This window comes from Argiope bruennichi, chromosome 10 (assembly GCF_947563725.1).
Source record: "Argiope bruennichi chromosome 10, qqArgBrue1.1, whole genome shotgun sequence".
Lineage (NCBI taxonomy): Eukaryota > Metazoa > Arthropoda > Arachnida > Araneae > Araneidae > Argiope > Argiope bruennichi.
The window spans coordinates 95,036,353-95,059,417 of record NC_079160.1 but is presented as its reverse complement, the minus strand read 5'-3'; the positions used below and the strand labels follow the sequence as shown (position 1 = coordinate 95,059,417).

At 30.1% G+C, this 23,065-nt stretch overlaps 1 protein-coding gene across 1 annotated transcript; it reads left to right on the top strand.

Moving 5' to 3' along the window:
• Window positions 1–5,725: 5,725 nt before the first annotated feature.
• LOC129987804 (speckle-type POZ protein-like) lies at window positions 5,726–9,567 on the top strand. The gene is made up of 2 exons (XM_056095744.1): window positions 5,726–7,494; window positions 9,053–9,567. The coding sequence occupies exon 1, from the start codon at window positions 5,971–5,973 to the stop codon at window positions 7,471–7,473; it is 1,503 nt and encodes a 500-aa protein (XP_055951719.1). The 5' UTR covers window positions 5,726–5,970; the 3' UTR covers window positions 7,474–7,494; window positions 9,053–9,567.
• Window positions 9,568–23,065: the final 13,498 nt, after the last annotated feature.

Genomic DNA, 23,065 nt, shown 5'->3' with positions numbered 1-23,065 from the left:
TAAAGGTGTAGACTCTAAAATAATTGCTCTAAACCCTCATGCAATTTATGAGCCTTGCCTATGACACTCTTTTAATTTATTAATTTTTGATACCGCCTCCAGCAGCATATATTATAAATTTTGCAGCTTTTATATTGCTTTTTTTCTGCATCTACAAAAAGATGGGAAATTCTGCAAAAGTATTTAAATATTACTCTTAATCGATTATGCGATACTGTCTAGGAAGCCAAAATAGATTCGATTAAAGTAGTATATGCACAGTTTGAACAAATTTCTAATAAGAAGAATTTAGATAGAAGAATTTATTGATACATTCTAGAATACCGTAGAATACCGAAGAATGATACATTTGAACATTTGATACATTTGTATATTTGATACAATTTATACAAATTTGTAATAAGAAGAATTTAGATAGAAGAATCTATTGATACATTTCAAAATACCGTAGAATACCGAAGAATGATACATTTGAACATTTGATACATTTGTATATTTGATACAATTTATACAAATTTGTAATAAGAAGAATTTAGATAGAAGAATTTATTGATACATTCTAGAATACCGTAGAATACCGAAGAATGATACATTTGAACATTTCATACATTTGTATATTTGATACAATTTATACAAATTTGTAATAAGAAGAATTTAGATAGAAGAATCTATTGATACATTTCAGAATACCGTAGAATACCGAAGAATGATACATTTGAACATTTGATACATTTGTATATTTGATACAATTTATACAAATTTGTAATAAGAAGAATTTAGATAGAAGAATCTATTGATACATTTCAGAATACCGTAGAATACCGAAGAATGATACATTTGAACATTTGATACATTTGTATATTTGATACAATTTATGCAAATTTCTAATAAGAAGAATTTAGATAGAAGAATTTATTGATACATTCTAGAATACCGTAGAATACCGAAGAATGATACATTTGAACATTTGATACATTTGTATATTTGATACAGTTTATACAAATTTGTAATAAGAAGAATTTAGATAGAAGAATTTATTGATACATGTAAGAATACCGTAGAAGAAGTTGTTGATACATTTAAGAAAAACCGTAGAAGAATTTATTGGTACATTTGACGATAATATAGCGGTATCCGAAATCATTGGATTCAGTATAAGAAATGCCATTCATTTTATGTTTCATTGTATGATTTGCAATATTACCCAGAATTAATACTATCAATAAACTCTTTCAATTAAAAACAATTGCTCTTGACTCGACTTTTAATTTAATCAATAAAATTAAAAAACTGAAATCCAACATTTACGAACAGAATTAACACATTTTTAGACGAAGCGAAAGTGATAGTACGTAATTTCAATATTTCAGAACATTTTCATAAAAAACGAATTCAAAAAAGAAAAAGATTATATTCCGAAATAGCAGAAGATGAAGTTATAAAAAAAAACATTAGTAGAATTTAAATGTTACTTCTTAACACTGTAATTTGTTATTGTGCAGATAGAAAATAAATTTAACAGTATTTCAAATTAATTCATGATATAAAAACTTTAATAAAACATAAATTAGAAAAAAAATTCCGGAAATTCTGTAAAGTTTTATAACAAAAATGCAGATGAAAACCTAATCCAGGAAATTGATTTACGGAATTTGACTTCCAAAAAAATAATGTAAATAACGCACAAGACATTGCAATAAATTCTAAACAATAATTACAATGAGTTACTTCAAATGTATTAACTCTGTTAAAAAAAATTTCTCACGTTGCCAGTTACCTTAGCAAATATTGAAATCTATTTCAGTGAATTAAAATTAATATAAAAATTTAATTCGGTCAAGCATGTGCGCTGAATGCTTAATGCATTTGCAATATTAAGTATCAAAAAAGAAACTGTAAAAAAATTTGTAATTTTTCTGTAGTAATTAATAGCAAAAACTAATTGATGCATTAAATAAACATGCAATAGTATTTTACGTTCGTGTTCGTGTTTTTATTTATTTATTTATTTACTTTTAAAAACATTTAGAGCGCTAAATAGTTTCTTGGATCCAGGCCCCTTTGATCTGATTTTCAGACCTCTTATTATTTCCTCATCAGCAGTGGTGCGTCAGTTAGATGCATTTAATTGAATAACACCAGAATTTATTCATAAAGTTTTTAATTAAGGGTAAGGCATTCTGCTCTTTTTTATAAAAACAATTAATGTTTGTAACGCTTCTGTGTAACTAGAATCTGAAATTGAAATACGCTTTATCACAATAACTGATTCATCAGAGAAATAATGGAATTTTTGAAAATTAGAAAGAGTTTCATTTGCGTGAATCGGTGATTACTGTAGATTTTTGAATACTTGCTAGTCATTATAGTTACTTCTAAATGATTTAATATTAATTCTAGGTGATATGAAATTACAGCTAGATATATTAGTCATTTGCATAATATCATTCACAATATTCATGGATGTATGCATATTCAAATTATCAATATATCCATATAGCTTGACTTTGGTTCCAAAATACTTATTTTTGAAATTCTCGATTTTTCTCATATAATAATCCGGTAGTTCAGCATCTACTGAATCTGAATCAGAATAGCCGTTTCTAATTTATAATTTCTGTTTAATAAATCTTAATTTCCTCAGGATTCAGATTGATTTAAAGAATTTGTTAAGCGAGTTAGTGGCGTTTAAGGTTGCGTTTTTTCTTCGCTGTTTCTGTACCTTCAGTCATTTTGCGAAAAAAAAAATGAAAAAATACTTATCTGTATAACTTCTCGCTCTAGATTATCCTGTCAGTGCTTTCCAAATGTTTTTGATGTTCCAGTTAAAAGTCGATTACAAGTTAAAAATAACTGGAATTTTCTAAAAATGTTTACTTTTGCGGTAAAATTCAATGAACATATTGAAGCTTCATTAATACAGATTTTTGAAAAACAAATCGTAAGAATGTGGTTATATAGCGATTACAAAAAAGTCATTAAATAATAAATAAAACTTCCTTACTGCAAGAATCTGGAGAGCTAAAGATAGTCTTGCGATTCCTCTTGGAGAATAATGAATTATTTAAACGTAAGTAACAATAAATAAACTATTAACGGTGCCTGAATGTGATGGTGCAAGTTATAGAAATACTGTCTCTTACACATACTACCTCGGAAGATTTAAGCCATACTGTTTATTATACTAAACATTTCCTAATTTTCGATCTACTGGGTGGGCAAAAAGCCCGAAAATCTTTAAAAATTCATAAAACCCGAAAAAATAACCAAAATAAAAAACAGTTTGAAGGTTTAGCATTGATAGGTCACTGGATTTTTTTTAAGATAAGAAAAAAGTTTGAAAAAATAGCCGACAGATGGCACTGGTAAGGACGATTAAGTTAGAAATAAGCAAATGAGACAGATGATAATAAATCATTATCCTCTTGATCCAGAATAACAGTCTTTACCATGAACTTTTTTCCGTCGGATATCGTAGAGAGAGAGAAGTATTTCCGAGGTGGGCTCTATCCAAAATTGAACAAGATCCCTCCTGGACTTTTAAAATCTTGTGGACAGATGAAATTCATTTTTCGCTTCATGGTGACGTTAGTACCCATAACTGTCGCATTTGCGCGGCGTCAAATCCACGAATGTACCCTGAGAAACCACTGCATTCCTCCAAAGTCAAAATGTGGTGTGTTTTCATATGTTCCTTCATGATAGGACCCTTTTTCTTTGAAACAGTAAATGGGTGGAAAACGGTGAAAGTAAATTATCGGTGTTATTTAAGCTTCTGCGCTAAAAGGTTGTTCGATGTTTGTGTGAAAAAGAGCTCCTCCTACTGTGACGTTTATGCCAGATAGAGCAACAAGTCAGATTGCTACTCCAGTCAAGAAATTCTTGATACAGACGTTTGGAGTAGAGAGAATCATTGGCAGACGTTGCAAGTTTCCAGGGTCTCCTAGGTCTCTAAATATAACACCAGAAGACTTTTGGTTATGGAGAAGTTTAAAATTCCGGGTGTATCGATCCTGTTCATCCAATCTGTTCGGAATTGAAAAATGCAATCCGCCGAGAGCTGTCATGTATACAGCCTGACATTCTGTACGCTATTGTGACAGGCCTGCAATCTGTTATCACCTGTGTTGGTGGACATGTAGAACAGATATTGCTATAATAAATATTTTGATATTTTTGATGTTTGTGTGTCATCTATGTGCGAAACGCCACCTATTGGCTGTTTTTGAATTATTTTTTCTTATGTTAAAAAAATTTTGTGACTTATTGATGCTAAATATGCAAACCGTGTTTTATAGTTAAAATTAGTAGCTTAAAATTTCAACATTTGTTACAATTTTATATCTAATTTTTAAATGCACCTTTAACTCCTAAACTTTTCAGGTTATAATTACTTCAAATTAATTTAGACATTAATTTTTATTTATCTATTTTAAGGTACATACTTGAAACTTCGAAAATCGTTCAAAATATCGAATTTTTTTTTTATTGCTTAATAATGTTCTCTGATCCATTAGCTTTCAAACGATACCTAGATGTTGTCAATATTCGAAATATTTCTCGAGTTATAAGAACCTTTAACTCCTAAACTTTTCAGGTTATAATTACTTCAAATTAATTTAGACATTATCCTTTTTATTTATCTATTTTAAGGTACACACTTGAAACTTCAAAAATTGTTCAAAATATCGAATATTTTTTTTATTGCTTAATAATGTTCTCTGATCCTTTAGCTTTCAAACGATACCAAGATGTTGTCAATATTCGAAATATTTCCCGAGTTATAATTATTTTTCTTGAGGTGCTTTCATTAAAAACTCTAGTTACGACTTTTTTTAAAACTCGTTTTATGAAGAATGATATTTTTCCATTATGTCGCTTCATTCAAACAATCATAACTCAACAAAAATTAAGCAAATACAATTATTTATTTATATATCAAAATAATCTGTATGAAATAGCGGATGTTTTGTGCCTCAATCAAAGTTATATTTATAGAAATAAATTTTTAATAGCTATTTAAAAGTTAAAATGACAGAAAAAATCTCACTTTTTCTATCATCGTTAATTAAAAAAATTATTTAAAAAAACTATACATTTTTATAACTTGATTGAGGCAGACAACATGAAGAGTAATATTAGGCATAAATTCCAAATAGAATTGTGTGTCTGTACAAATTAGAATTATGTTTCAAAAAATATGCTAATTAGCTCATTAAATATTAGTTAATTAGTTAATAATTAGTGTTATATGGGTTTTTTTCTCACTGAAATGAGTTTAAACATATATTAATGACCTATTATGAAAAAACTGGATTTTTAAAGTTAAAATTTAAAAGAAAAATCTTCTAGTATGTACGTATACCTTAAGGAAGATAAAGAGAATACGTTTTCATTTTGAAGCAAGTAAAACCTCGTAGAACGAATCAAAAGTTTTATCATTGCAAGTTTTTTTTTTTTTTTTTTTTTTTTTGTATCGAAGTGCTAAGATAATGAAATTTAAAGTGAAAGTTAGTGAAAATGAGCGATAGTTTCAATCGAAACAGATAAAAATATTTTATCTATGTATTAAGTTGGTACTACTTTTACAACATTGTTCGTTTCTAAAGTTGCAGTTGCGATTGCCATAAGTGAAGGTCAAAGATAAGATATAAATTTATCTCGAAGAGAAAAAAAAAAGTTCGTCTGTGATGGGAATTTTCCCCTTTTCATAAATGATTACTTAGTCATGCGGTTTTAACATTCGATAGGCGTATAATTTTAATTGCTTTCGTCCAGAGTTCGCTCAAAAATTTATTGATACAGGATGTCGGTGCTCTTAGTTTACAAAGAAGTGAACAGCAATACGCTACGAAAGAAATTCCTTTGATTTTTTGTATTAGTAAAAGTGTGATACCGGCTTTTTCTAAAAGAAATATTTTATAGTGTTTGCAATTTAATGCAAAGTTGAGGATTAAAAATCGCTGAATAATGTTCTCTTTTTCGGAGTTGGCATATGAAGAAATCTGCGAAAAAAACTATTTTTCATGGTCTATAAATAACTTCAGTTATTGTTGGCAAAAGACAGGTGAAGCTCTTATCAGTCCGTCTTTCACTTTGAACAAGACTGAAGAAACCAGATGGAAATTATTATTGTTTCCACGTGGACGTGTCCATGATAGCAGCTTAACTTTATGCCTGCAAAGAGAAAAAATCTGCCATGTTGTTGAAAAAGCCGAATTAAAATATCGTATTTACTTCTTCACAGCTGATGGCGCCCTAATGTATGCAAGTGCAATAAACGATTCATCCGATGAAATTAGCGTAGAAAGGAATGTATTTTCTAGAGAGAAAAAGGATTATTTTTCTGGTGACATATTGACATTACGTTGCATATTTTACTTTGCAGAGAAATCAGTGGAAATCAGACAACAAATTGTCCGAAGTATCATTTATGTAGAAAACTTGTCTTTTGTGTGGTTTATAGAAAAATTCAGCCGTTTAACAACCGATGATATTAAAACCTTTGAAATTAAGTCTCCAGCCAATCAAGTTATGACTAAAATTAATCTTTTTCATACTGAAGCACAGTATTCTGAAGCGAACCTTTTCACGAGCATCTGTCCTATTGACCAGAGCATGAAATATTTCACTGTGAAGATTTTTTTAATAGATTCTAAGAAACGTGAAGTGGATATAGGAGCATTTGATTGTTGGTTTGATAATGGGAAATATTCAACGTTTCCATGTAAGCTCAAGAAAAGTGACCTAATAAACCATAAAAATCGTTATTTGCCAAATGATATCTTAACCCTGCGATTTGAACTAATTATTTCTACTGGACTTGCTGTCGAAGCTGTTGAAAAAGTTGTTAGTGATTATACTTCATTAACTACGAATGAAGTAACTCATAGCTGGCAAAATAGCATTACTCAAGAAAAGATATTTCATAATCCATGCTCGTTAACATCTGATTTAATGTCATTATACACAGAGCAAAGCTTATGTGATATGAAACTCCAAACAAAAACAAATACATTTCCTGTCCATACTTCAATTCTTGGTGCAAGGTCTCCAGTATTTAAAGCAATGTTTTCTAGCGAAATGAAGGAAAAGATAAATGGAAGCGCTGACGTCTCTGATTTAGACGATGAAACAGTTCGTCGCTTGCTCTTGTACTTTTACTCTGACAAGCTGGAAGATCTGAATTGGAATGTTGCTTTCCAATTGTACAAGGCCGCTGACAAGTATTCTGTGATTTCATTGAAAGAAAAGTGCTCTTTCTTTATGAAGAGCAATCTACATCTTGAGAACGTATGCGATGCTCTAATACTTTCAGATTTGCACCAGGACAAGGATCTGAAGGTAACTGCTCAGCAATATATTTTGAAAAACGCGAAAGAGATATTGAAATCTGAAGAATGGAAACTTTTGGTGGATGCATATTCGAAATTAGCTGTAGAAACAATGAGTCGAAACTGGATTGATGATTAGATAGAAATATGGATTTACATGGTAATGTAATAATGTCTGAATTTTTTAATTATATACTTATGCTCATGTAAATTTTGTTTCTAAAATGTTTTTCTTACTTTCTTAAGGAATTCTATTGTTTTTTAGAATATGAATACTATATTCAAAAGAAAACTTTAGCTAAAGATTCAAATCCATACTATTGAAAGATAAACTAGAGTTAGATTGATGATCTTTGATTTATCTTTAAAAATATGCTTATAACAGTTTATTATCCGTACTAGAATCATATTCTCAACAAAAATAAGATGGCTTTCAATCAGTCTTGAAACCAGAATCTATGTCATAATAGAATATCTTTATAATTAGATCTTCATAGCTATATGGAAGTTTTTTGTATGCACTATTTGCTATTTTTTAGATTAGTGAATATGTAATTTATATTCACTCACAAACTATCGTATATAATATATCATTGATTTATATTTTCACAAAATGTCTTATGGGTCCAGCTATTATATCAAAATTCTTTATTTTTTATAGTGTATAGTTTTGATATACGATATTTTGATATAACAGCGACGATATCTTTACAAGAAAATTCAGTAGAAAGGAAATGGCAAAATATATCAGTAAAACAAATAAACTGTTTTATATCTGTGGATTAAAGCTCGGAATTTACTTTGAAGCCACCTTCAGCAATAATGCACATATTTTTCATTTTCTTACATTTTTAGACGTTTAAAAGTGTTACTTATCGTTTGTAACGGCGACCGAAAAGCGCCAAGAAAAAATTATTCCGCCAATTTGGCGATTTCAATAGCCCTTATGTTTCTTATATAATTTTTTCTTATATATATTTATGCATTTGCGCATATCTTTTAATTTGGATAAATTTTTTCTTGTCGCTTTTTGGCCGCCTTTAAAACAGAATTGTTCAGATAATGAAAACTCTATCTTAGTGTGTAATTTTAATTTAATTTATATATTATTTTATAATAATAAATATTAAGTTAAATGCATTCGTATTCGATATGTATGGTTTGACGGGCCAATTTTTAATTAGGAGACAATATACTTTTTCCAGACAGAAAAGAACATACCGCTTCAAAATAGACTTGCAGTTTTATGTAAAAAAAATCAAAACTTCTGTTTCTTAAGAAATAAAATAAGGTATTCAAAAGATCTCTTCACATATTTTGAATTATTTAATTTTGTATCGATTAATGCTTCATGATAAGAGAATTTCACATATCATTATATTGTGATTTTATTTCTAACTATTACTTTTTATTTCATGTCAGTCTTCGAAATTAATTCGCATATTAAAAGCATTTTTTATTCATATAATTCATGAAAATTTATTACCATAAGCTGAAATTTTATTCTGAAGCATTGTGGAATATTATCACTTTATAATTACTTTCTTGATCACTTTTTAATAACTTTGTTGATTAATTGTTAATCATTTTTATGAGAATATGATTTAGTCCTACAGGCAATAAGAAAGTAACTCTATTTTTCATAATGTTAGCTTCTTGCTTGACTTACAAAATTCTGTAGCTTTGTTTTCTGATCATAATTTATCTTCTTTTTTCAGGTTATTAAGAAAAAGAAGCAAAATTTTTTGAAACTTTGAAAACAGGCATGCATCGAAATTTACACTCTACTTGTGAGGAATGAAAGTATGAACGTTTAAAGGCATTGGCTACAAGCAAATGTCTCGCAATTTTCCACGTTCTCCACATATGAATATCTTTATGAAGTACTAAAAGACGTAAAATTACTCAATAAAAGACGTAAATGTTAATACTACCATTTTAAGACTTTTACTTAACTTACCGTGTTTCATAATAAAAAAGAATGGAATTTTATTGTCTCTTTTAGTTTTACTTCTTAAATTATCAAGCTCTGAAAGTTTTATTCAATAGTAATTATAACTATTGTTAGATTTTCAGATATTAATTAGTAAAATAATAATATAGAGTTATTAATGTAATAATATATAGTTAATAACCACTAACTTCGATTAGTGAAAAATTCAATGGATTTTGAAAAATAAAATGTAGGGTGTCATTTACAAATGATTTTGAAAAACAGTTATTATAAATTATAAGATCCTGTAATAATTATAATGAATTATATATTATAGAAAAAAGAATTAAAAATTCTAATTTTTTTCCATATAATATTTGTAAAACTGTTTTTAAAAACTATTTTTAATAAAATTATTTCAGATAAGACTAATAACTAATTTATTGATTCCTATTCCTACACTTATTTCATCTTTGCATTGTGTATATCATTCTTTCACATATTTCAAGTTTTATTTTTTTCCCACTAGCTTCCTTACTTATTTAAATTAAGCTGTAAATCATTAATATTCTTTTTCTACTTAATTATTAAATTTTTCTTTCTTTTTTATAAAATTTTCTCTTTTATATAAATAATTTTATTAAAATGCCAATTATTTTGATAAATTCTTATTTAATCAGTTTTCTTTGCATTGGAAATTGCCTAAGGGTCTTAGAAACCATTTGTGCTAATTTAAATTATTGTGAATGTATTAAATTATCCTTTTAGTCCATTTATATCTTGTTGCCATATAATATTTCATTCTTCAAATTCACTAATTTAAAAATATTTTGATTTATATCCATTTAAATGTTGTTAAATTGTTGTCTCTACAATTACATTTCATGTAAATTTTAATAACTTTTCTGATTAAACAGATTTAGAGATTTGAAATCATTAATTGTGACTTCACTAATCAGCGATGAGATGAGAGAAGCAAAAAATTGACCAATTTTTATCTAAAATGTGACACATTTTATAATTAAATATTAAAATAATCCGTAAAATTTGGTGTGATTAAAAAACGCTAACAGTCTGTTACTTCTAAGCTACTTCAAGGCCACTCCAGAAATCCCCCCGATCTTTATCGGGTGGATCCTAACATAAAAGCCCGAATCAAACGAAGCTTCTGAAAAAATCGGGAACAATTTTTCCACCTTCTGAAGTCTCTCCGAATTATATTTCGAAGCCTTTTTTTCTTCTCTGGAAAATAACCGCATTTTATTTTCATCAGATATCCGCCTCCGGTTTTCTCATTGGTGAACATCAGTTTCCTATCACCCAATAGCTGCTCAGCAACGCTTCCTCAATTGTCTATAAAATCCGACCTACGGAGTGTCTATTAAGGAACCATCTTTGCGACCGACCGCCTCTTGAGCATATGTCAATTACAATCAATTCGCTGCTAAAGCCGGCTAAAGTGCTGGTGATTGATTGACTCTTGATGACTTGAAAAGTTTCTCTATAAAGGAAAACAAGTTTAGCATCTGGATGTTTTGACATTCCTCTTCCTTGAAGACATGATGGGTCTATTTGAAACGATGGGATACACTTCTGTGTTCCCACGCCTGGATAGTAACAAATGATCAAACACAATGACTCTTCTAGTGAAAAGGATCCACATCTGGCGTCTGCATGCACTTAACTATTTGTGGGAAAACGGGAAAAGTTTCATCTAGTCTGATTGTCTTTAACCATGTGAGGGCAAAAGGGAAACAGTATAATATAATTATAAAACTTTTAGCTTCATCATTATAAGCATAGCATTGATGTCTTTTCATGAAATATTTAAAAAAAATCTGTAAATGCAGTGACAGTAATTCTTATTACACAAATGAATACCATGACAGATAAGCTTTTTTTATAATTACAACGGCAACGTCGTGATGTTTCGGATTTCTGCGATGTAACAAAGTGGTCACGAGCACATCCACATCATAATTTGGAATATATACTTTAATTTGTTAGTTTAGGGAAAGTTAGAATTAATTGAAACTAGTTTAGACGAGCGCAGTAAAGCTCTAACGTCATGAAATTTGGTAATTAATTTTTATATATTTAAAAATTTGATACAATTAATTTAATTAAAATAATGAAAAGATTATTTATGGGGTAAAGAGAGAATTTTAATGGATTTACGTTGCACGTGCCTTTTTCTATGGGGACTGACTTTAATTGGGCTGAATAAAAAATTACAGAAAATTATTCTCGCGTGTAGCACATCGTAGCTATCTAAGGCCTAAACAGTAATAATTTTGAGAATTTTAAGCCACCAGATTGGCAACAGAGTTAGGATGTTCTCATCTTTTTTATCTGGGAAATTAATGTAAACATTATCAATTGCAGCTCTAGGTCTTTCCCTAGAGCTGGGTAACGTTGGATCATACGCTGGTAATTTCAATAACTCGTTGCGAATCTGGGGTAACTTTTCAAAGAACTTAATTGACGTTATTTTAATAAATTCCGAAACAGGTTCAATTTTGAGGTCGTTGTGTATTATATTTCCTCTGACATAAAGGGTGCGTTAACTATTTTCCTCAGTTGTCTGTTTTGAAAAACTTGCAACCTCTTGATGTTAGTGGCTGATGTCGCCCCCCATATTTGGGAGCCGTACATCAGAATTGGTCTTAAAATAGCTTTGTAGAGCAGAAGCTTCAGCCTAATCGATAGCTTGCTCCATGGAGAAATTAAGCTGTTGAGTTTAATACTCATTTTAGTAGCTTTGGAGAGGACTGCTTTAATATGGCTATTAAAGCTCAATTTTGCGTCTAAAACTAACCCTGAATATTTATAATCCTATAACCCTAAGTATTTTATAATTATATTTTGAAAGATTTTAAAATTGCACGATAGTTCTGTCGAATGATAAAGTTGATGATTAATTTTGTCTTAAGTACGTTGCCTTGGTAGTGGAAGCTGCAGGAAACCTCACAAACTGAAGGGTGAAGCAAAAGTGAAAAAAAACTTATGAGCAAATGAAGTACCTGATATGGGAAGAGAAGAGCCAACGACTGAAACGGTGTATGAGCTCTCTTCTTAGGTATCTGTTATGCTGACATCTATCAGCATAGTTAGCACTGTCGATTTCGGTATCCTGATACGACTTCTTTTCGACGATTCTATCTCACTTAGGGGTGAAACGCAGAAGGATGTGCGTATTTCCGGAATTAACTTTATTACTAAATGTAAACATCTCCTTCTTTCATCTTACCTCTCTCCACTATTTTGTTGGATTTACCCGTAACTGGAGCCATGACTTTCCTCACTCGGCCAGGGACATGGAGTCAAGATGACTCCATCGTCATTTTTCTTTTTTGTCTTTTGTAAACAGCATTGGAATTTATTTTGGAATCACAATACACTCTGGAAATCATGTAGTTACCAAAAATATTAATATTAAAAATCTTAAGTGTTATAATATTAAATTTTGGAAAGATGTTCTAAGAAAAACATAAACAATCTTTTAATGAGTGTTAGCTTCATTTAGATATTACGGAATTACACTAATGTTAATAACTGTTAGAATTTAACAAGAATAAATGAAGAATACAATGTTTTGAAATATTATTTTAAGAATATTTCTTTATTCTTTTTGCATCATTCAAATTAAAAGCAATTTCAAAGACATGGAATCAATGATTCCATAAATAATAACAAAAACTTTAAAAAAGAGTAATTGGCATTCATATTTAGACCTTTATCAATACACTGCTGGAACTACAAATTGAAGAACAAAATTCCATATGATAATCAGAGCTAATGAACAACGCAAAGACATTTTGATTCCCATCTCCAGTTACGAATTAAACCCATTCTAACGAATGCGCAAAAGCGCGATGTGTTTTAGAATTCGTTTGCAAACAATAACTTAAATTTCGTGGTATATCTATCCCCGTTTCGGAGTTCATTTTCGAAGTTATCTGTTCTTCATGAAGAACCTTAACAACACAAGTTTTCATCAATATTTCTGCGGCATTTTTATAGTACTGCACGATATACGAAATATCGGACAACTTCGCGAATATATCACTTAATATGTGGCACTAATAGGGTAGAGCTCCAACTATCTGAAGCCCTGTTGTAATAATCTCCTTTCGACCGATGGCGTTATGAGAAAACAGAAATATACGAAAAATATCAAAAATGGGAAAATAATTGAGGGAGAACGTTCCTAGACCATCACACATTTTCTCAACAAAAAAAAATTATATTTTTATGCCCAAGTAGAAAGCTATTGTATTAAAGCCATGACTCATTTCCACCCAATATCTTCCCTTCGCTTTTTCAACGCTACATCATGTAGTAGTACACGGAAGCCTGATGGCAATGTCTCGGCTTCGGCGTTGGAGGGTTTCAGGTTCGGGACCCGATTCCGCCAAAGAATGCTTGCATAAGTTGTGCACGTTATACTCATTGGGGCCAAACGTCCTCCCGCTATTGTTGTGTGGAAGTTTGGAGAGGGTTGCAAATTCATGTGTCGTCCTCATCATCTAACTAAGATTCAAGATTACGAGGTTCATCCCAAAATAGCCCTAGTGTGACTTTAAAACGGGACGTTAATATAACTAAGCTAATTATCAGTTTGCACTCTTTTTTATGGTGATTTTACATTCAGTAATGAAGTATATTTCCTCTGACTGCTTGAATGCTTTTAGGAAAAGGACTAGTCCAAACTGAGTTCAAAGCACAAACATTTTATTCTTTCATTCATTGAGTGATAAAAATATTAATAGTTATTAATCAGAAGATGAAAAATTCTTTTGCAAGCTGAAACTTTTAGGCCCTTTGAATCTCAACAATTCTCAAGTGGACTAAATTGAAATCCGAATGTGATGTTGAACTGGACCTGTCCATCAAGTATTTGCTGGGACTAGCATGGGACGAAACATGCAAACTGTTTAAATCATTCACTATTTTTTATAGGTTTCTTCTAAAATAGGGTGCATATATATTGCTTTGTTCATTTGTAATTTTAATAAATCGCAAGGTATTCTATGACGCCTTAACAATGCTATAAAATACTCTGAATTCTGGACATGAAGAAATCCCAACAATATTGATTGACATTTTGTGCTGATAGTTTATGTACTTCATACGTAATGCAGTTTGTACTACTTTTTTATTAATCATATTGTTACGAAATTTCCGGGTTCGTTTGGATAGTGGAAGTTATATGGTGTAGAGAACGCTCAATCAGCAGACGGCAGTAGAAAATAAAACAACGACGTTTATTTATACGATGACACACAGGACAGCACAAGGACGACAACTATATACAGCATAGAGAAGACAATTATCTTCAGCCGAGACGTGCACACAAGACTCTGCTGCAGACAGTAGCGCACAGCTTAGTTCAGCATTAGCTTGACTCCGTCGCTGCTCTGCTAATCTCTGGAAGACTCATTCTTTACCGACGATTCCGACTACGGAATCGACGGAGGCGGGGATAGAAGCCTCTCAACCAATCAGGAACTTTCGAGGTGTATCTCGGTTCCTAATGGATAGATCGGAAAAATTCTCGATGTTTCGGGTATAATCTATTTTGACGCCAAACTCGCAAAACTCGCCAAATTCGTCGCCAAGTCGCCAAATGGTCGCCAAGTTTGTCACCAAGCTCTGGGACCTCCGACGCGGCACCCGGACTCCGTCCAATACCGATGACTGTAAAACAGTCTTTCTGATGATGGAGCCAACTATGCTGTGAAGCAGCATCACAGATTCGTAACAATATAGTATTTGGAATTTTCTCTACCTTATTTCTGTTAAATTTATCTCTATGTATTGGACATCTTAATAATGCTATAAAATACTCAGAATTCTGGACGTGAAGATGCCCTAACAATATTATGAGGCATTTTGGGCTAATAGTTTATGTACGTGATGAACCTTCATACGCAATACAGTTTGAATTGTCTTCTTTACATAATATAGTATTTAAAATGTTCTATATTTTATGTCTATTAAATTACTTTTTCAAAGTAGGCATAGTTATTTTTCGCAAAAAACAGTTTCGTTTATGATGTAAAATCATCAATATTCGTTACTTTTCCAAGAACAAATGAAAGCCCTTCTATTTATTTATTTGAATTTTAAAATGGTGCAAAAATTAGGATTGAACAATAATATTTTTGGAAGTTGTCAAAGGATCCTCTGAACACCCTTAAACATCGCTTAATTTTTAAATATTTAAAATTCAATTCTAATAAAAAAAATACAGATTTCCAATGTCCGAAGTATATCTATTTCAAATTTGATTGCTTTAGTCCAAATATGTCCTACAGAGCACAGTCTTTTTTTATTAATAGCGGAGACTAGAAGCATGCTTGTCTAGATGGATTATTTAATATATTTTTAACAATACCTCAGGCATGATTGTCACAAATTAACTATCGAAAGTTGTAATAGAAAATCCCATGTAAATTTGAAGAGTGGTGAAGAATTAATTATTTTTAACACACTTTACATGTAGATATATAATAACATTGAAAGTTTTGTTTTCTAACAGTGTGATTATTTCTATCCATAACTATCAAAAACATTCAAATCAAAAATATTTGCTGAATTCCATTTGAAACAAGTAACAGAAGACAAGTTAATAGAAAGAAATCAGACATGACTCAGACTTGGAAAAAAAAGTTGTACTTCATAAAATAATTAATTCTGCCAAACATAAACACCGAAAAGTAAAATAAATATAGTTAAAGGAACAATAAAATGAAAAAATTTATACCATGGAAAATTAAGTTACCTCAACAATAACAAAATTCGATTCCGAAGATGATGATATCTGCATTTCCGGAAAATAAAATTTCAAATGCTAAAATGTTGGAAATAACACGCTATATGTCTTCCTTTTTTCTTTTTTTTTCATGTAATATTCACCCAATCATGTACGATGATGCTATGATGCGAATGACATTACGTGACTTTACATGGATCCTATGGTTTCATTGTCACGGAGAACCATTAAGAATGCGATTTGTGCTTCTATCTTCATAGTCTTACATCAATATGTTCAAAATAAACATTCATTGCTTCGAATTGTTTCTTATCTCTGCATACTATTTTCTAATACTCTCCCCTTCAAAAATACAAATAATGCTGAAAGAATATTAGCATTCGTCAACTCATTAACTTTCGCTACAATCTAGCATTAAAAAAATGTAAAGTTTGCTATTTGATAACTGCTTAATATTCAGGAACATTGATATTAAAATTAAAAATTAAACTAGCAATGAAACAAATGACGATCTAAATGAAAAAAAAGTGCATCCGCCCCCCCCCCCCTCCGAATCGAATTGTTGAATAGAAGGAAAGAAAGACCCATACAAGAATTCGCAAGCATTCCGAATATGCTTGTATTCATTATTAGTACACATTTAAAAAAAAATCTAACTTTAAATCAGAAGCTGAATCAACGGGAGAAAAGCGTTTGTGGTTAATTTCGTATTAACTGTAAATAATTTTTGTATAAACAGATCAAAATATGGCAATTTTTTTTTAAATAAAATATCCGGTCATCAAAGCAAAATCATGAAAGCGTGAGACACTGGAACAAATGCAATGAGTAAACAAAACCATAATGGATATCAAGGAAAGAAAATTCTTAAAATCATATTAAAAAATTTAAATACATATTGTAAATGATTATAATTTTAATATAAGAGTATTTCGATCATTACCAGTTGAGATTTTTGATTTGACATTATTATTTTCGACTTTTAAAATGTATTTTTGATTTTTAACCCTTTAAAGGGTCATTTTTTTTCTAGTCATATTATGTTAAAATATTTTTAGGCTTGAAATTAGAATAAGAAAAGGAATTCATTTAGCTTAATAGATAAATTTAATTTGATTAATTAATTAATTTGGTTAATTAATAATTAAGTAACAAATCAAGACACATCATTTTGTCTGAGATAAAGAACTGAAGCATCTAAGTTTCTGACTTACTAAAAAAATTTGTCAGAACTTATGCCAACTTACATCATTTCATACAAAGATTGATAAATTTGGTGGGAAGCATACTTCCCACGGCCCTAGAAAGGGTTAAGGTGGCTAATTTAAGCCTGCTCTTATTTTTTTTTATTTTTATTTTTTTTTTTTTGTTAAATAATAACGAAGTTATTCACCATATATATAATTTGCAAGTGTACAACCAAATCCCCATTGATTTACAAAATCACTAGTTTTTCCCCAGTTAGTTATTTGAAATTTGCAGAACTATTTATCCGTTACTTCCTGGTAGGAATGCGAAATGCTACGAAACCAGACTAATGTGGAATATTTTCCAAGTTTCCGTTTTCAATTCCCATGCCTAAATTTCTCACAGTCACCGAATGATTAAATTCTGTTGGAGTAGAATTCCCAAACACGTTACGGAAGCATCAGACTTCAAGCACGCAGTCCGTTATAAATTGCATAAATTCGAGATAAGCAATACTGCCCCGTTTGAAATTCTAAAGCACCGACTCCTATTTAATTTCATCTTGCTTGACAACATCAATATCTAAGAAAAATAAATCTCCTTAGATGAGTTTAGAAACTTCTGTGAATTGCACCTCCCTTATCATTTGCATTTGAAATATCTAATCTGTGAATTCGATTGCTGCTCATCTAACAAATTGCCAGGAATTTAAAGTGCCCCTACTTTTCCATTGCTCAGATCTCCGGCATGAAGTGCATTGAAATGATGATTGTTGGATAAAATGTCACTCAAACTAATCAGGAATGTGTTTTTACTTTAGTACTTTTGAAGGAATTAAAATAATAAGATAAGAAATGATTATCAGGTTAAAGAAAACATATTCGAGAATAAACAGCATAAACTTTACAACAAGTATTTACGAGGAAGAAATATTTAAATGAGTTAAATAAAAATGAGTTTTTAAAAATATTCTTTTATTATTCTATTAAAAGGTAGAAATTATTTTTAGTCATTTGCTGATAACTAGTTCTATTTCAATATTCATCTGAATGAATATTATGGAACCTTGTGATCATTTTATTTCTTGAATCTGCCAACAGATGGCACCACATATATATAATAAGTATTTAATTAAATTATTTTTTGGTTCTGAAAATGTTAAAATACAGTATTGCCGTTTAATACAGTTCCCAAATCTCAAAAATCTATCACATAAGGAAGCGTACTTAAAATCGATTTCAAAATCTGTCAAATTTGAGACATGTGAAGTTAAAATAGATGTAGGTAAAAATAAACAATGTTTAAAACACAATAGTAACTGCACCCAAGTGACTTTGAGTTCCACGAGTGGGAAAAAATTTACACACAACTATTCTTTTTAATACGGATAATATATAATTTTTATATTTTAAGCTCTATTTTTAACATCTGGTGAGGAGGGGAGAATGTGAGTTATTCAGTAACAGTACCTAATTCAATCACTCAATTTTTCTCGGATAAGAAACATTCAAACAGAAAGTATTGTGATAAACAGACAAAGGGTGTGATGCCCTCAAGACCTTCTCAAATACTTTATAATAAAGATGTTATCCTCCCCCCCCCTAAAAAAATATGTGAATCTTCGGTAAGGCCGTAAATGTAAAGCATGGCAATGGCAAATAATAAAATATAGATCTTTATATGATCAAATAAATATTTATTGTCAGAGATGCAAATTCATAACAATTTGACGCCAGTTGCTCGATTTTTCTCTTTATTATGCTATTAAATTAAACCTCAAAAGACTCATATCATATGATCTCCTCCAATAATGTTTCAGATAACTGTTTGGATAACATAGGTGTTACATCATAGCAAATTTGACAGTATCGCATCATATGATCTCCTTCAATAATGGTTCAGATAATTCTTTTGATACTAGAGGTGTTACATCATATCAGATTTGACGCCAATTATTCGGTACTCGCCATCTTTGGCGACCAGCTTGTTTGCCCAGATTTCTGGGTGTTTTGAATTAATATGAAATTAATTTTGTTTTTAAATTTCAACTTATTATTTGATACTACTGATGATTGTTTTTTGATACTATACCAAAAATATGAATTTAACTTAATCAATATGCTGCTAGTTATTGCGTATAGAAATTTAGGAATATATATACTATACCAAAAATATGAATTTAACTGAATCATTCTGCTGCAAATTATTGCGTATAGAAATTTTGGAATGTATATACTATACCAAAAATATGAATTTAACTGAATCAATCTGCTGCAAATTATTGCGTATAGAAATTTAAGAATGTATATACTATACCAAACATATGAATTTAACTGAATCAATCTGCTGCAAATTATTGCGTATAGAAATTTAAGAATGTATATACTATACCAAAAATATAAATTTAACTGAATCAATCTGCTGCAAATTATTGCGTATAGAAATTTAAGAATGTATGTACTTCGAAATAAAAAGAAAGATGAAGATCTCATTTCAGAGTAAATGTCAAAAAAAGGCATCTTCATTTTAATATCTGCGTAAGCATGCGATTGAATGTTTTGAATTTTAATTCGAACGTTATATTAGAAACATTGTTATTGATAGTGTACTAGATCTAAAATAAATTATTAAAAATAAAGAAAAAATTGAACAGAAATGAAGCTGATATCATTAAAAAGAAAATCTTTTGAGTTTTAAGATAAGCCTTAAATCATTTTCGTGAAATACTAATTTTGGAAGATATGAATATCAATTCCCATATTTATTTATTCATCTGACAACATTCAAGCCTACTTTCGTGCTCGATTAAAGTTCCTATTTAGAGTCTATTTCTTGTTTCCTTTCAATGAATGGAATTTTGGGAGACGTAGCAAACCCTCTCCAGAACATTTCTAATATCATTTTGAAACTCCTTTAATTAGCGAACATTGAAGTAAGTGCACCCTAAAAACGTTTATTCATGCAGTCTGAAACGTCCATATACAAATTTGTTTAAATTTGTATATGGACGTTTGGATTAAACTTTTATCAAAATTATTTCATGTTTCGAGCCTAGATAGCTAGATTTGCTACACGCGTGAAATTTCTGGAAATTATTCAAATCTTTAAAATAACTAAACTTTAGTGAAACTAGTCCTAAAATAGAAATGCACAATCAACGTAATTACACAAAATTCATCTTTCCTCTGTAAATAATTTTTATATTATTTCAGTATTAAATTTGCTAAAAAGAATTAAATGAAACACGTCGTTAGAGGTTATGGGCGCTTCTAAATTATATAAATTAAATTTAATTTTCCTTAATTACATGAATTATGTGGCTAAGTTATATGAATTAAATTTATTTTTTCCTTCAAATTTACAAATTATAAGTTACTGTTGATGTGAAGATGCTTGTGACTACTTTGTGACTGTGTTACTTTTTGTTTCTCTCTTTCAATTAGTTCTACTCAGAAGTTAGCTTTTGGAAATATATATATTTTTTTAAATTGCATTAACTCATATAAAGAACTCATACAACATATTATAATTAAATATCATATATCACATTGTTCAGATGAAATAAACAAAGAAATAAAAAAAAATCATTCAATTTGTGTAAGTTTAAAACAAAGTTACAAAGCAGTTACCAAGACAAAGCAAGAAAAAAAAAGCAAGAACTGGCTGAAAACAAAGTAGTTATTAAAATGTATTTACTCACTTTATTTATTATTGGTGTCGCACCTAAATCACTTGCCCAATTAACTTTCAAAAACAAAGTTATTAAGAATAATTTTCCCTTGGTTGAATCAATTGGCAGAATTAGGCATTTTGCGGTCCTAATCAGAGCAGAAAATGCGGTTTTCCTCTTTTAATAAACACACCAATGAATTTTGACATTTTCAATTGATTCAACATAGTATAGTTTATGACCAATTGGTTTATCTGGATATCCTGTGCCTTCTGCACAAGATGTACATCTGATTTCGAAACTCGGAAATAAGATATAGTTCATATTTTCTAAAGATGAACCACTTAAATATTGCAAATATATTTTGCCAGTTAATAAGACTTGGACCATCCTATAATCAATTGTCATAAAATAGGACTTATGAAGTTTAGCTAAAATCTGAAACACTGTATATAGAATACGAGTAAACAGAGGCACGCCTTACTTTCACGTGTATGAAATATATAAAAAAATATATATATATTATAATCATCAAAAAATAGAAACCGAAATTTTGATGAATTTGTACGTTTATTTGTGTCTATATGTCTGTGAACATAGCTTGTGGTGAAAGCTTATAAGCCAGTTAACAGCTAGCAACCCGAGCAATTGCTTTAGTATTGTGGTCATATTACTGAACTGCGAAACCACAAGGTCCCAGGTTCTATCCTCGCTCATCACAAGCTCAAAAATTAGAAGGCGGGAATTTGTTATAAGGATTTAAGGTCGAATTTTGGACGACATCCAATCTGTGCACGTATTTTGTCTGGTTGTGCAATTACAGGATTCTATAATTATTAAAAAAAAAAAAAAAAAAAAGAATTTGATTGATTTTGATCCATATTTTTCTATGCAAGCAAACGCGGTAACTCATAAAGACAATGGCCTAAATCCAGGAAATTTGGTACGCGATCTTGTGGCTAAAATTATAGTTTCATGTAGAATTTTAATGAATCAGTGGGAAAAAAGGGGGGAGGGGCGTCCGCATACATATTCTCACGACAGATATATTAAAAAGGCGAGATTCACACCAAACATCAAATTTCATAAATAATGCTCGCCAGGACCACACAAGATGTTCTCGGGTTCACCCTAGGTTCACAATTTTATGCAAGAAGAAAACATGACCTTTATTGGAGAGTAATGGCAGAAGAGCTTTGAAAGACCACTTCCGCTTGTTTATTATCCGCTTTTTCCAGGTCAGCATGCTCTGATTCATCCTTCAAAAAGGGTCGTTTTACACTAAACGAATTCGACCAGATGTTAAAATTGTCTGGTTATTTGCTTTGAGTTAGGAAGAGAGGGGGGGGGGAATAATGAAAAGATTTGAATGAGTCTTGTAAAAATAGACAGCTGATGAACAGTCAAGCCGGTCGAAAATAGCTTTCGCAATAATTTAACCCATCAGCATACACAGGGGGTCTTTCTGACCTCATCTCTGTTATTTAGAAATTCTAGGAATAATGAAAATTTCTACTTGTTACTTCCTATACCTCATGGGAGAGCTAGAAGAAAATTCTTTTGGTTCGTCTTCTTAAGAAAAGATTTCTTTCTTAAGAAAAGAAAATTCTTGCGTTTCGTATTTCGTACTCGAACAACCCTACAGATTTTTTTTATAACTGGATTTTGTTTAAACTTAGTCAGAAGTATACAAATTTTGTCTTACATTCACATACCAAATTTCATGCTTCTAGTTCAAATTTTTGTATTAATTCGAGAAGACAAACCGACATAATGTCCAAATTGCATTTTTCGTACTCAAGAATGTTTGAATCACAGAGAATCACCAAAATCTTGAATTTGAATATTTTGAATATCATAGTGCCATAATCTCTCTATATATTTTGCATATCGAAAAAAATTTTTTTTTAGCTTTTTGTAATTTTAGGATATGTAATTAAAAAAAAAAAGAATGCATGGAAACAAGATTTTTTTTAAAAAATCTTTTAGTTAAAAAAAAACATGCCAACACAGACAGGATGAAAATTATAACTTGAAAAAAAGAAGAAATAAATAAGAGAAAATAATAGCTGTCAAATATTTGTCAAAATTAAGTTTCTTTTAAATTTGTTGATAGATTTTTCAAAGAATAATTGGTAACGATAATTTCATAGTCAATTTCG

Coding starts and splice junctions, on each gene's coding strand:
- LOC129987804 (XM_056095744.1), top strand. CDS start 5,971: ATGTTCTCTTTTTCGGAGTTGGCATATGAAGAAATCTGCGAAAAAAAC.